The 15,960-nt window shown below is 46.9% G+C and overlaps 1 protein-coding gene across 3 annotated transcripts in view; it reads left to right on the top strand.

The window, feature by feature from the left end:
* VPS53 (VPS53, GARP complex subunit) overlaps positions 1–15,960 on the top strand; it is a 164,038-nt gene that overhangs the window by 67,520 nt on the left and 80,558 nt on the right. For all 3 annotated transcript variants that reach the window (XM_025363020.1, XM_025363018.1, XM_025363021.1), the window contains 4 exons: positions 3,751–3,829; positions 7,169–7,312; positions 8,398–8,540; positions 12,340–12,481. In XM_025363020.1, the coding sequence (XP_025218805.1) occupies positions 3,751–3,829; positions 7,169–7,312; positions 8,398–8,540; positions 12,340–12,481 (508 nt within the window). The remainder of the gene's footprint in view (positions 1–3,750; positions 3,830–7,168; positions 7,313–8,397; positions 8,541–12,339; positions 12,482–15,960) is intronic.

The raw sequence follows: 15,960 nt of genomic DNA, 5'->3' as shown, positions 1-15,960 counted from the left end.
TCTCTGAGGGAATGGGTGCTCTTTCATCTGAATCATTGATAGCCACTTCAAAAACTGCTGTTGGTAGAGGCCGGGCGCGGTGGCTCATGCCTGTAATCCCAGCACTTTGGGAGGCCGAGGCTGGCAGATCACCTGAGGTCAGGAGTTCGAGACCATCCTGGCTAACATGGTGAAACCCCATCTCTACTAAAAATACAAAAAATTAGCCAGGCGTGGTAGCAGGCACCTGTAATCCCAGCTACTCGGGAGGCTGATGCAGGAGAATCACTTGACCCAGGAGGTGGAGGTTGCAGTGAGCCGAGATTACACCATTGCACTCCAGCCTGGGGGACAAGAGCAAGACGTCGTCTCAAAAAAAAAAAAAAGAAAAGGAAAAAACCTGCTGTTGGAAACATTGACGTTTATATGCAGAAGTGTATCCTTCTGCTCCAGGATTAAGCACACATCTAACCTGTAGCCACCTGTGAAGCCAGTCAGCACCGTAAGATGGGTGTTGTGGAAGAATTGGCACTGGAGAGGACACGGAATCATCTAGTATGGGCCGCTCGCCCCACCCTCTTATTTCACAGCTATTCGAAGTTGTGACCCACGGAGAGGAAGTGACATGATTCTGCGGCTCACTAGTCACATAGCCAGGTCTTGCCCATCTCAGGAGGTGACTTTGAAAATGAAGAACTTGGCAAGGAGGTCTACACATCAGAGGCTGGTCATTTTCCCTCTTTTTTGTCTCTGGTGATACCAAGTGCTGTCACAGGCTGTGGTTCTCAGAGGCTGGTCATTTTCCCTCTTTTTGGTCTCTGGTGATACCACGTGCCGTCACAGGCTGTGGTTCTCCTTTCTGCCGCCTCAGTTTCAGAGTCACCAAGAATATGGAGTAGGGAGTAGTTCGGGCCAGAGGCAGAGCCGGGCCCACCAGTGTCACTGAGATGGTCAGTGGTCCTGAGACTGTGACTGTGGGTGCTCTGGCCAGTGGTGGCACTTCCCCTGTGAAGAGATCTCCTTCCTCTTCTAACCGTGAAAAGCGCCTGCTGTAAGTTCCCTGTGGCTTAGAAGGGAACTGGTGCTGTCTGTGTGCTTCCAAGGAGGAGGTAGGAACACAGGGCCCGCGCCTCTGGAAGCTGTCTTGTGACCTGGCACCACAGGAGGCTGTGTGCTGCCTCATGACGTGAGAATCACGAGAAGCTCCGAAATACAATTTTATTCTTTTGTCTCATGTCAAAGTTCACACGCAAGGAATGTCTCCCATTGTCTATTGGACAGCTCTAGATGTATGGCCCTGATTCCGATCTGGAGGTGGGGGCTATTCCAGTAATAGCCTCATCTGGATCATTTCTGGCCCCCTTGAAAACTGACTCAAAAGGCTACAAAGCCACTTCTAAGAGTGATTTTAAAAGTTTTGAAGATAGTGGAAAAACCTTGGAAGGTATTTGGAATAAGGTGTAATTATAACCATGCCACAGAAAAAACAGACTGTTTTGGGTCACGCCTATCCCCTCATTTGAAAAGAAGATCTCAGCAGGTTGCCAGACACTCCTTAGCAGCCAAAGAAATTGTGGTTTTGAGCTGTTGGCTATTTCTAGAAACTTCCTAAAGTTGATTCTGAAGGAGCAGGGTGGAGACCAAGAATGGAAGTGTGCTCTTTTAAGGCATTTTTGGCAACCAGATGGTATTTACCTCAGGCTCAGGAAGTCCAGCAGGGCCTGAGAGTCTTGCTCCACTCTAGCTCTGCTAGGCTGGCTGGTTCAAGGTGGCCGCCAACATCAGGCAGCTGGTGGGGGATGCAGAGAGTGTGATCGATTGTGGGGTGTGATCAAATGCAGGGCGTGATCGATTGTGGGGCGTGATTGATTGTGGGGCGTGATTGATTGCGGGGGCGTGATCGATGGTGGGGGCGTGATCGATGGTGGGGGCGTGATCGATGGCGTGACCCATGGCGTGACCGATGGCGGCATGATTGATGGCGGGGGCACGATTGATTGTGGGGGCGTGATCGATGGCGGGGGCGTGATCGATGGTGGGGGCACGATCGATTGTGGGGGCGTGATCGATGGCGGGGGCGTGATCGATTGTGGGGGCGTGATCGATGGCGGGGGTGTGATCGATGGCGGGGGCACGATTGATTGTGGGGGCGTGATCGATGGTGGGGGCGTGATCGATTGGGGTGCGTGATTGATGGCGGGGACGTGATTGATTGTGGGGCATGATCGATGGCGGGGGCGTGACTTGATCGCGGGGCGCGATCCACAGCTGCTTTCCGTCCTAGCCGCTTCTCCTTTCTGCCCTTGCATTCAAGTCCACACGTGGTTCTTGAGCTCCTAGTACACTCGCAGCCGCTGTTGAGTACCGGCCTCCCCTAACTGGTTTTCCTTGCTGTTCCATTTTCATATTCACAAACTTCTGAACTTAAATCATCATTCAGTGGCCCTCACTTTCCTTTAGCAGTTCATTTTGTCACTTGTATCTTTTTGTTTTTACTATAGAAGACATTCTCTTTATTCATTTGTTTAAAACTTATGAGCTTGTTGGTTTCTGGATTAACAAGAAACCCAAAACACTACAACTACATGGATGGAACCGGACTTGATGTGAGATGAAATCAGCCAGACCCAGGAGGACAAACTCCTCACGTCCTCACTCGTATGTGGGAGCTGAACATTTTCAGAGCTGAACTCATGGAGATAGAGAGTAGAACGACGGGTCCCAGAGGCTGGGAAGCGTAGCAGGGAGGTGGGGAGAAAGTGGGACGGCTAGTGGGTACAAAAATAGAGTTAGAATGATCGTATCTAGTGTTTGGTAGAACAGTGGGGCGACTACAGTTAATAATTTATTGTATACTTAGAAATGACTAAAAGATTGGAATTGGAATGTTCCTGACACAGAGAAGTGACAACTTGGGGTGGTGGATACCCCAGTTACCCTGATTTGATCATTATACATCATATGCCTGTATCAAAACTTCCCAGGTACCCTATAAATGTACATATAATGATTATCTACCCATAATAACTTTTTACAAAACATCCTAAAACACTGTGGAACCCTCTTCCCATTCTGTACTCCAGGAGTAGGACAGCAGTTATGCCAGTAATCCAAAATGGATTTATTTGTTGTTGTTTGTTAGTGTTTTGTGTGAGAGCCAAGGTCTCGCTGTCACCCAGGGCTGGAGTGCTGTGGTGTGATCATAGCTCTGTGTATCCTCAAAGTCCTGGGCTCAAGAGATCCTCCCGCCACAGCCTCCCGAGTACAGGTGTGTGCCACCACACCTGGGTAATTTTTATTTTAGTTTGTTTTTTTGTAGAGACCGGATCTCTCTAATGTCGCCCAGGCTGGTCTTGAAATGCTGGCCTCAAGCGACCCTCTCACGTCAGCCTCCCGCATGCTGGGATTCCAGACGTGAGCCACTGTGCCTGACTAGATTTATATTTGATGCGGATGTGATTCTGTAACATTTTCCCACAGCACGACTACCCCCCAGTGGAACTGTGTAAAGATTAACACATACGACCTCAAGGAAAGGGTTGGCCAGAAGAATTTTGGGGATGTAGAAGATTCACCCTGAGAATACCTTGGGTGCCTAGGTCCTGCTCGTCAGCCTGCCGCTTAACTAGTGTGTGACCTCTCACCTCGTGGACGTCTCTGGACCCTTCCTGGCCTTTCTGGAAAGACTTCAGCCCTTTTGACCCTGTGGATCGGTGTGTAGTGACGTAAGGATATTACGCCAGGTGACGATGTGTTCTCCCTTCCTCACAGAGTGAAGGCTGCGCAGACTGAGTTAGGACAGCAAATCCTGGCCGATTTTGAAGAAGCGTTTCCTTCCCAGGGCACCAAGGTACTGCTCTGCGTTTCCCCGTCTTTAGAGATGACCGGCATCCTTGCCGAGCTCATGCCCACCCCGGTCACCACGCGGTTGTCATTCCCGTCGTGCCCGCTGGCAGCTGCAGATCCGTCTGCTGCAGGCTCAGGGTAACGAGACCATCCTGGATTTTAAATGTCCCAAGGTGGTGGCAGTTCCTCCTCTGTTTCCTTCCAGCCTCAGAAAGGGAGGATTTGTTTGGGCTTAATTTAATGTAGGTCAAACCTTCTATCTTGTCTGCCCTGTCAATTCCTTTTTTCTCATGGCTGTATTTTAAAAAACCCTCATGCCGCAGTGTTTTTAGGATTGTTACGTAACTTACTGGTTTTGGTTTGGTGAAAAGACAGCTGGGCGGAGCACCCACCGGCTTATGTGACCCTCGGAGCGACACACTGAGGAGCCTCACTGTCCTCACTGTGACCGACGTAAGCCTGTCTTCGGAATTAATGCCCTCGAGCGCTCTGGTAGCAGAGCTGTTTGTTGTGTCTGCAAAGCCCACAGCATTTCACGTGGGAGCTGCTGGCTGCACTTCTCATGTAACAAGCTTCCTCCCGCTCGGCAGTCATCCTGCCTGGGGAACTGCTTTTAGCTCCACCCTTCCAGCTGTAGCAGATGCCGTCTTTACACCTAGCGTGTGTCGGGCAGGAAAGAACCATGCAAGCCCTTTTCTCTATTATTTGAGCTATTTCAAGAGAAAGAATTGTTCAAGGCAGGAACATACTGAAGCATTCAGGGGCAAGGAGCCTGACCCTACTCTGTGGGTGGAGATGGGGACATTACTGATCCAAGGAACATTTCCGGCGTCTGCTCTGTAATTCAATAACTGGAAATATCTTAATTATTTTTTCTTTGTGTTCCATAAAAGAAACGTAGGAAGTAATTGGGAGTAGCGGCCCCAGCTTTTGCCCATCACTTTCTATAGGAATTCCGCTCCTGATTTTAATGTCTTCACATTTTATGGCTGTCTGCTGGTAATCAGATGCTTATTTGTAAAGCACTTTTCTTGGAGAACCTGATATTCCTTAGTCATCTGATGTAACTGCAGGGAGGGAGTAGATATTAGAAAGCCATTAGTCCTATTTATTACATGAGCAAAATGAAGGCCAAAGACATAAAAAAGGATTGTAGGGATATTCGCTCTTGAGAAGCACTGGGCCCTTCTTAGGACAAGGTTAGCTTCACGTGTACTCAGCAGCCCATTTTAGGGTTGTTTTTTTTGTTTTGTTTTTTTGATGGAGTTTCACTCTTTGGCCCAGGCTGGAGTACAATGGTGCCATCTTAGCCCACTGCAACCTCCGCCCCCTGGGTTCAAGCAGTTCTCCTGACTCAGCCTCCCGAGTAGCTGGGATTACAGGCACCTGCCACCATGCCTGGCTAATTTTGTATTTTTAGTAGAGACGGGGTTTCTGCGTGTTGGCCAGGCTGATCTCGAACTCCCAACCTCAGGTGATCCGCCTGCCTCGGCCTCCCAAAGTGCTGGGATTACAGGCGTGAGCCACCGTGCCCGGCCACCCATTTCAGCTTCTAGAAATTTCAGGAAGATGTGGATGAAGCCCATCTTCATTATTTAGAAGAGACCTACTGTATATCTTTTTTCCCAGATACCACTGGGCAGATGAAATTAAAATGGTTCTAACAGCGTGCCTCCCGTTTCTCTCGCGTGGTGACTGCATGTTTGTGTATGCGGTTTTGTTTTTGTTTTTGTTTTCTTGTTTTGAGATGGAGTCTTGGAGTCTCACGCTGTCGCCCAGGCTGGAGTGCGGTGGCGCGACCTCGGCTCACTGCAAGCTCCACCTTCCAGGTTCACGCCATTCTCCTGCCTCAGACTCCCGAGTAGCTGGGACTACAGGTGCTCGCCACCACGCCCGGCTAATTGTTTGTATTTCTTTTTAGTAGAGACGGGGTTTCACCGTGTTAACCTGGATGGGTCTCAATCTCCTGACCTCATGATCTGCCCGCCTCAGCCTCCCAAAGTGCTGGGATTACAGGCGTGAGCCACCGCGCCTGACCTAGTTTTCTTTTTTCCTTTTTAAAGACTATGGGCTTTATTTAAAGGCCCTGTGTTACTATTTCTATTTCACAAACGGGAATTAAGATTTTAAAAAATAAATGGAAATTAAGATTTAAAAACATTTTTCCAACGCAACCTAGTAAACTCTTTGTAAATGAAAAATCTGAACACGCAAACCCATAGGTTTTGGCCTCTGTGACTTCTCTATGGGGTCACTTTCATCCTGAAGCGAGAATTGAGAAGTTAGGGTGTTCAGCGGATGACATAAAAGCCACTCAGCATGGAGTAAGTCAACATTTTAACAATTTAGGTCTCAGGCAGCTTATATCACACTTTGGAAGCAGTGGAACTTCAAATGAGATGGATGGAATTGGAAAGAGTTGACAAAAAATAAAATAAAGATTTAGAAGAACCTTACTCATCACCTAGAGTCGATTGTTTTGCAGGTGAGGCCGAGTAAGTGCGTCGAAGCTGCATGCACAGCTTTTTAGCCAAGCCAGGAGCAGATTCCAGGTGTTCTTTTCACTGTAGTCTACTTAGCCAGCACGTTCACTCAGTGACTAGTCTGAGCAAAACTTGGGTCACAAAGACCTTCCCATCATGACGTGTCAGTCCAGCCCCCGTTACCTTTTCAGTGTTCATTCAGGCCAGTATCACAGGGTTTTCTCTTTGGCTGCCTTTCTAGGTGGTTCACTATCGTGGAGCACGTGTCATGGCTTGGAACCTGGTTTTATATGTTAAAGGCGACCACACTATTTGGCAAAAACATAGCACTTTAAGAACAGGAATCCCAGAGATTGGAGTCAGGGAAAAGTGGCACATGTGGAGAGAGGCCGGTGGCATCCCCACTCGTGGGAGAGAGGCCGGTGGTATCCCCACTCTTGGGAGAGAGGCCGGTGGCATCCCCACTCGTGGGAGAGAGGCCGGTGGCATCCCCACTCCTCGGCCTCTTCAGTGGTGTCTTCTGACGTCAGAGACCAGTGGTGTTCGAACTTTTAGGTCTCTTTTAGTTATGGTTTGCAGAAAGTCAAATTTCCCGTGATCATTACTACCTGTTTCCCAAAAGATCTCATTGCAGATTCACAGGGTAGTTTTCGTGTCTCCTGCTGTAAAGCGAGTGTAAGGATTGCGTCCTCGAGGAACAACAGGTAACTGATGGGTCCATCCACAGTGGAAAGAATGAGCGTAAAGGAGCAGGAGAAGACTCACCATGCGTAGAGACAAGAAGTAGCGGCTGTGAGAATCCATGAGGTTTAAAGGTGGCTTCTGGCTTTTAATCTGGTACATGTTGTTTGTTTTCCTAGAGACCCGGAGGACCCAGCAATGTTCTACGAGATGCGTGTCTGGTTGCTAATATTCTAGACCCCAGGATCAAACAGGAAATCATCAAAAAGTTCATTAAACAGCATCTGTCAGAGTATCTAGTACTTTTTCAAGAAAACCAAGATGTAAGTATTGACCAAATGAGATCAGATGTAACCTTTGAATTTTATTGAAAAATGAATGCTGGCCGGGCGCAGTGGCTCAAGCCTGTAATCCCAGCACTTTGGGAGGCCGAGACGGGCGGATCACGAGGTCAGGACATCGAGACCATCCTGGCTAACACGGTGAAACCCCGTCTCTAGTAAAAAAAAATACAAAAAACTAGCCGGGCGAGGTGGCGGGCGCCTGTAGTCCCAGCTGCTCGGGAGGCTGAGGCAGGAGAATGGCGTGAACCCGGGAGGCGGAGCTTGCAGTGAGCTGAGATCCGGCCACTGCACTCCAGCCTGGGCGACAGAGCGAGACTCCGTCTCAAAAAAAAAAAAAAAAAAAAGAAAAATGAATGCTGTCAAGCCTGCTGATTTAGACTTCCTTGTAGTGTGACTGTCTTCCAGTGTTGATTGTTGAGCTGTGAGTCCTAGGGGCTGACTTTATAGTTCTTAAGTCTTTTGAGGTCACTGACCCTTTGGAGAAATTCAGAAACATGCACCTGTGCATAAAATTCTGCTTATAGTTTCTGGAAGTGTATAGACCCCTGAAGGCCAATCATGGACCCCAGGTTAAAAACCTCTGGATTTTTTTTTTTTTTTTTGTGAGACAGAGTTTTGCTCTTGTTGCCCGGGCTGGAGTGCAGTGGTGCGATCTCAGCTCACTGCAACCTCCGCCTCCTGGGTTCAAGCGATTCTCCTGCCTCCCCCTCCCAAGCAGCTGGGATTACAGGCGCCCGTCACACCTGGCTGATTTTTGTATTTTTTAGTAGGGACGGGGTTTCTCCATGTTGGTCAGGCTGGTCTCGAACTCCTGACGTCAGGTGATCTGCCCGCCCTGGCCTCCCAAAGTGCTGGAATTGTAGGCCTGCATCACTGTGCCGAGCCAAAAACCTCTGGATTTTTAAGTAAAAAATCAAGTAAAAAACGTGGCCTAGATTCTTTAAAACCATGAGAAATACGGAGGTTGGTTCCGTTTTGCTTGGCTCTGTGTTTTTGCTTGTTTCCTTAAACTGCCAGTTCTACTTCTAACCACTGGGGTGGTTTTTGATCTTCACCTTCACCAGGTTGCTTGGCTGGACAAAATCGACAGACGCTACGCCTGGATAAAACGCCAGCTTGTGGACTATGAGGAGAAATACGGCCGCATGTTTCCACGTGAGTGGTGCATGGCTGAGAGGATTGCGGTGGAATTTTGCCACGTGACAAGGTAGGTGCCAGTTCTCTACTGGTTTTGTTGTTCGTCGAAGTTTCACCATCAGTTCCCCAGTCTCTAGCGGTTCCACGTTGTCCTGTGGATTTGGTGCCACCTCCAGACCTCACCAGATGATTGATGCCATCCTCGTACCCAACGGTGGCCCCACCGGCTGCTCCCTCTGCCCCCGTCTTTGCTCTGGGACTTTCCTTGGTGTAGTTCTTGCCTCAAGCAGTCTCTACCTTCTCCACCAACTCAAGGCTTGTCAACCAGCTTGACTTACAGCGATTCCTCTACCCCACGTTTTCCCCAGTCGATACCGCGTATGTCAGTGTGCTGTGTGTGTGTCCCATCATCGTTTTTATTTTCTGACTTGCTAGATAGATAGTTCCATAGAGACAGGGCAGTATCTACTTTAATGACATAGCAGACACTGAGGAAGCTTGTGTTGAGTGAATTTCCCACTCCCAGTACGGTGTGTGTAGCCTCTGGATAGTTAGAGCTTTTATTTTGAGACAGAGTCTCACTCTGTCACCTAGGCTGGAGTGCCGCAGTGGTACAGTCCCAGCTCACTGCAACCTCCGTTTACTGGGTTCAAGTGATTCTCATGCCTCAGTCTCCCAGGTAGCAAGGATTACAGGTATGTGTAACCACACCTGGCTAATTTTTGTATTTTTAGTAGAGACGGGATTTCACCATGTTGGCCAGGCTGGTCTTGAAGTCCTGACCTCAGGTGATCTGCCCGCCCATCTCGGCCTCCCAAAGTGCTGGGATTACAGGCATGAACCACTGCACCTGGCCTGCATCTGAGCTTTCCAAGCATTTTAAAGACCTTCTTTCATTCATCCTCTCTACATTATCCATGTGTGTAGCCCAAGGACAGGTAGTCTGTTTATATTAAAAAAACTAAAGCCCAGGAAGGTCAAATCAGTATATCTATGACAAAGCTAAAGCCAGAGTCAGACTTTTTTTTTTTTTTTTTTTTTTTGAGACGGAGTCTTTGCTCTGTCACCCAGGCTGGAGTGCAGTGGCGCGAACTCGGCTCACTACAAGCTCCGCCTCCTGGGTTTACGCCATTCTCCTGCCTCAGCCTCCCGAGTAGCTGGGACTACAGGCGCCCGCCACCTCGCCCGGCTAGTTTTTTGTACTTTTTAGTAGAGACGGGGTTTCACCGTGTTAGCCAGGATGGTCTCGATCTCCTGACCTTGTGATCCGCCCGTCTCGGCCTCCCAAAGTGCTAGGATTACAGGCGTGAGCCACCGCGCCCGGCCCAGACTTTTTTTTTTTTTTTTTTTGAGACGGGGTCTCACTCTGTCACCCAGACTGGAGTGTAGTGGTGTGATCACGGCTCACAGCAGCCTTGACCTCCCCGGCTCAAGTGATTCTCCCACCTCAGCCTCCGGAGTAGCTGAGATTGCAGGTGTGTGCCACCACACCGGCTAATTTTTGTGTGTGTATTTTTTGTAGAGACAAGAGTTTGCTATGTTGTTCAGGCTGGTCTTGAACTCCTTTTAATACTTTGTTTGCAGCTACACTACAACAGTGTTGGTAACTGGTTCATATTAGTTATATATTTTTCCCCAGTGGTACACAGTTATATCTAAAGCCAGGTGAAAAAGAGAAAGAAAAGCCCATATCTAAGCATAAGTCAGCCACCTTCCCAGAATTCATGGTGGTCTTTTTGTTAAAATCATGGAAGGTATAGTCAAATTACATGTTTTAAACACATCGTGGGGGAAAAGTGTTTTAAGGGATATTGGCTTTTCTTAAAATAGATTTCATTTTTTAGAGCAGTTTGAGGTTCCCAGCAGAATTGAGCAGAAGATACAGAGAGTTCCCAGGTGCTCCCTGCCCCACGTGCATAGTCTCCCCATGGTCAGCACCTTCCACCAGAGGGGCATATGTGTCACAGCAGATGAAGCTACACAGACACATCATCATCACCCAGGGTGATAGTCCGTAGTTCATGGTAGTGTTCACGCTTGGTGTTCATTCTGTGTGGCTTTTTTGTTGTTGTTTTAAGAGATGGGAGTCTTGCGGTGTTGCCCAGGCTGGAGTACAGTGGCTATTCACAGGCATGGTGATAGCACACCCCAGCCTTGAACTCCTGGGCTCAGGCAGCCCTCCTGCTTCAGCCATCCAAGTAGCTGCAACTGCAGGTGCGCTCAGCTCCATTCTATGTGGCTGTTGTTCTAAGAAACACGTTGGGTCAAGCTTAGTGGTTTATGCCTATAATCCTAGCACTTCGGGAGGCCAAGGCAGGTGGATCATGTGAGCCTAGGAGTTTGAGATAAGCCTGGGCAACATGACAAAACCCCATCTCTACAAAAAATGCAAAAATTAGCTGGTCATGGTGGCAAGCACCTGTAATCCCAGCTACTAGAGAGGCTGAGGTGGGAGGATTGCTTGAGTCCCAGAGGTCGAGGCTGCAGTAGGCCATGATCGTGCCATTGCACTCCAGCCCTGGGTGACAGAGGGAGACCCTGTCTCAAAAAAAAAAAGAGAGAGAGAGAGCGAGTGAGAGAAGGAAGGAAGTGAGGAAGGAAGGGAGGGAGGGAGAGTGGAAGGGAAGAAGGAAAAGAAAAGAAAGAAAGAAAAAGAAACGCATTGACTCCTGTAGATTTAGAGAACCTTTTAGCCTTGGTTTGAGATCAGTTGAGATTGTCACCTTCTAAATCCCGGTTAACAAAATAAAGAGTGAGTTCCTTGAGAAACTGTTAGCTCATTCCTTTTAGCGTACAGTTCAGCAGACGTGCAAACCGGCTCAGTGAGAAATGGAGCCTGGGAGAGACTGGACGTGTGCCAGAGCCAGCACGTCTCTGTGAGCGCCAGTACCTGCCATTGTTGTCTTGGCTAATGGCAGTGTTGCTGCCAAGTTTCTATTGTTAGAATTTTGGCTAAAATCCTACAGATACATCATTCTTAAATAAACTCAGAGACTCTTTGTTTGATTTCATCATTGATTTGTGTGGGAAGATGATAGCTTAGTCCTTACTAAGAACTCGCACGTCCCTGTTCACCAGCAACTGAGCGTCTGAGACGGAACGTCTGAGCGAGCTGCACCGGCGCTTCTTGGGCAGGGACCAGCTAAGCGTGCTTGTCACTTTTGCCGTGGCGATCCTGTCCCTGGCATGTTTCCAGGACTTACGCCATCCAGTTGAAGAGATGATTACTGGGCCCTTAGGAAGAGACAGGGGTTTATAATTCAGTAATTAATGACTTGTGAAATTATATAGGATATATACACTAATAAAAAACTAGGTGCTCCGTATGTATTATTATCCAATTCTTCAACAGTTCAAAGATACAGGCAATGTAGTAACTGTGAAAACAAATTACTGGTGGCTCCCGCCTGTCATCCCAGCACTTTGGGAGGCCGAGGCGGGCAGATCGCCTGAGATCAGGAGTTTGAGACCAGCCTGGCCAACATGGTGAAACCCTGTCTCTACTAAAAATACAAAAAAAAAGAATCATTTGAACCCAGGAGGTGGAGGTTGCAGTGATCGCACCACTGCACTCCAGCCTGGGTGACAGAGGGAGACTCCATCTCAAAAACAAACAAACAAATAATATACATATAAAATCCATAACCCCTGATTTTTTTTGCCTGGTGGATAATTTCACCTTAAAATTCTTGTTTAGAACATGTATTTCTACTCCCTAGATTTTAGACTAAGCTGGTAACAGACCTCAGGGTTTGAAATGACTACGTACGTTTTTTTTTTCCTGAATAGAAGTTAAGTCCATTTACTTTGTCTTCTTTTGAATGAATGAGCAGTTTGTTTGATAGTATTCTTATCTCTTTGTTTTGAAGGACAGAACTTGCCAAGATTATGCGTACCAGAGCGAAGGAAATTGAAGTGAAATTGCTGCTTTTTGCTATTCAAAGAACAACTAACTTTGAGGGGTTTCTCGCAAAACGCTTCTCTGGCTGCACCCTGACCGATGGGAGCCTGGTAAGACCTTCCCTAGGGGGCTGCCATGTGAAATCAGGGGGTTGGGTGGTTGGGATTCAGTGTTCACTGTGTGGTGACTCTGTCCAGTGGCTTCAGTGCGTACTCCCTCACTGCCGTGATTTCTCTGAGCTGCTGGGAACAGTGATGATAGAGAGCACTCTGTGTGGACTTATCATTTGTCTGTGATGCAGTACCTCATGTTTCTAGAATGCCCTGTCATCGTTTTTCCTAAGTATTGATCCCGTTTTACCGACTAGTAATTTTGTGAGTCAGAGGCCTTATTCGGTCACAAATACCTTATTACTTTATCAGCTGTCAGATTTGGTTACAATTAGGATATGTTTTTACTTTAGGGTTTACCTTTTAACATCTCTGCTGAGCAAACTAGGTCAATGAGTCTCTGTAAACCCCAAAGCCAGGTATACAGGCCTGGGGACTACACGCCTCCATTGGAAAGGTGGAACATAGTACTGCCGGTTAAACATTTGTCTCTGTGTAGTCAAAGACCAAGTCCAAATTTTCTCTCTGGAAACCTCTTCTTTTTGGCTCGATGCAGTGACTCACACCGGTAATCCCAGCACTTTGGCAGGCCGAGGCGGGATTGCTTGAGACCAGGAGTTCGAGACCAGCCTGGGCAACATAGCGAGACCTCATCGCTACAAAAAATTAAAAAAAAAAAAAAAATTAGTCGGGTGCACCCCTTAGTTCCAGTGACTTGGGAGGCCGAGGCGGGAGGATCACTTCAGCCCAGGAGTTGAGGCTGCAGTGAGCTATGGTTGGTAACATAGTGATACCCTATCTCTAAAATAAAGAAAGAGAAAGGAGTAAACCTCTTTTTGGAGTATTCCAGACTCCCTGCTAACACATCAATATGCTATCTTCAGATTTCCTATCCACTGGGAAACCATAGAACATAGACTATGTTCTATGGTCATTTCTGTTTGCATCATTACATATGCGTAGACATTGAGCTCCTTGAATGCAGAAATTGTAGCTGGCTCCTCTGTCTCCTCGAGTCGTGCAGAGTATACACAGAACCCATGCAGGCAGGAATGGAAAGGGAAAGAAGAAAGGAGGGAGGGAAGAAGATATCCACATTGAGAGAATCATACCTTTGAATTTTCTTTTAAGTTAGATTTTGGGTTTTTTTAACTGCTGGTAACAATAGAGAAGCAATGTGATTTAGTAGAAAAGTCCTTGGACCTGCAGTCGAGAGAGAAGATGCGTGGCCTAATCCCGATTCCACTGTAACGTAGTGAACTGCCTTCCCTGTTAAATGAGAAGAAAGGACTATCCTTTATTTATTTATTTATTTATTTATTTATTTATTTATTTTTCTATGTTTTTTTTTAGAGAGTCTTGCTCTGTCACCCAGGCTGGAGTGCAGTGGGGTGATCTCGGCTCACTGCAACCTCCGCCTCCTGGGTTCAAGCGATTCTCCTGCCTCAGCCTCCCGGGTAGCTGGGATTACAGGTGCGCGCCACCACACCTGGCTAATTTTTGTATTTTCAGTAGAGACAGGGTTTCACCATGTTGGTCAGGCTAGTCTCAAACTCCTGACCTCAGGTGATCTGCCCACCACCTTGGCCTCCCAAAGTGCTGGGATTCCAGGTGTGAGCTACCATGCCCGCCTATCATTTAATAACAGAATATTAGTGAGACTACATAAGACATAAAACCCAAAAGCCATGAAGAAAAGTGCTGAAAGGTTTGACAACATAAAGAGAACAAAATTCTTTTGGAAAAAGAGACCAGAAACCATCAAGGGATTAAAAAACAGTTTAAGCTGGCCGGGCATGGTGGCTCAATCCTGTAATCCCAGCACTTTGGGAGGCCGAGACGGGCGGATCACGAGGTCAGGAGATCAAGACCATCCTGGCTAACACGGTGAAACCCCGTCTCTACTAAAAAATACAAAAAACTAGCCAGGCGAGGTGGCGGGCACCTGTAGTCCCAGCTACTCGGGAGGCTAAGGCAGGAGAATGGCGTGAACCCGGGAGGCGGAGCTTGCAGTGAGCCGAGATCTGGCCACTGCACTCCAGCCCGGGCGACAGAGCGAGACTCCATCTCAAAATAAATAAATAAATTAATTAATTAATTAATTAATTAAATAAATAAATAAAATTTAAAAAAAACAGTTTAAGCTGTATGACACAAACGATTAATATCTAGCACATATAAAGAACTCCTAAAAATCAGTAAGGAAAAGACAAGTAACCCATTTGAAAAATGAATACAGGGTCAAACAGATGATTCACTGAAGAAATGCAGTTGGCTAATAAACATGAAAAAAAAGAAAACAGGATATTTTTCCTACATCAGGTTTACAAAAAGAAAAAAAAATCAGGTTTACAAAAGGACTAATAGTACAGGATTTTAGTGCTAGTATATAGCTTGATACCTTTTTGGTGCATAAATTGTCATTATCAGAACTTTCAGAAATGTAAATATGCGTGTCCTATCAAACAACAATGTTACATCTAAACCGGAAGTCTAAAAAAATCCATACATGTAGAGGAAGATGCACAAAGAAAGAGGTGAACTCAGCCTTAAAAGCAAAAGACTTGGATATGTCTGTAATGTTTATTATTGAAGAATGGTTAAATAAATTATGGTGCATCCATGCCATGAGATGCTACACACAGTTTAAAAGTGGTGGAATGGGGGCCGGATACGGCAGCTCACACCTGTCATCCCAGCACTTTGGGAGGTATAATGTCTTTTATGGAAAAAGTAAAAAGCATGTTTATGTGCGTAAATGTATAAGAAAGAGGTCTGGAAATGGTAACAGTGGATGTCTCTCAGGAAGGAAGTTGGAGTGAGAGTAGGTAGAGAAGCAAGGAAATATTTTTTTCCATTTACTCTGGTATAGTTTTTTGGAAATTTTCTTATACAAATGCATTTACATACTTTATATGTACTTTAACAACGTTATTTTTCAATTGTTTTAAAATGAGAGAGATGGGCCAAATCAGTGATTTCCAAATCCTTTCTTGTAACAAAATCTAATGTAGAGGCTGGGTGCGGTGGCTCATGCCTATAATCCCAGCACTTTGAGAAGCTGAGGTGGGAAGATCACTTATGGTCAGGAGTTTGCGAGCAGCGTGCTATCACGACTAAAACTACAAAAAATCAGCCAGGTGTGGTGGTGGGTGCCTGCCAAGATTGCCCCACTGCATTCCAGCCTGGGCGACAGGGCGAGACTCCATCTCAAAAAAAAAAAAAAAAATCGAATGTAGAATCCGAACACAATAGCTACCGTGCTTTGAACATCCACTTGGTGACCCACACTATACTAGGTGCGTTTACCTACAGTCAGTCACTCTGCTTCATCAGCCATAGGAAGTAGGTGCTATACTCATTTGAAACTTACCCTAGGCCACGGAGCTAATGTGTAAAAACATGAAACTGAGCTACTGTGATTGAAGCAGGGGCCAGGCTGGGACTTGGACCTGGAGTCCCACTCACTTGTTCCCCCT

This window comes from Theropithecus gelada, chromosome 16, assembly GCF_003255815.1.
Source record: "Theropithecus gelada isolate Dixy chromosome 16, Tgel_1.0, whole genome shotgun sequence".
NCBI lineage: Eukaryota > Metazoa > Chordata > Mammalia > Primates > Cercopithecidae > Theropithecus > Theropithecus gelada.
This window is presented reverse-complemented; position numbering and strand designations above follow the sequence as displayed.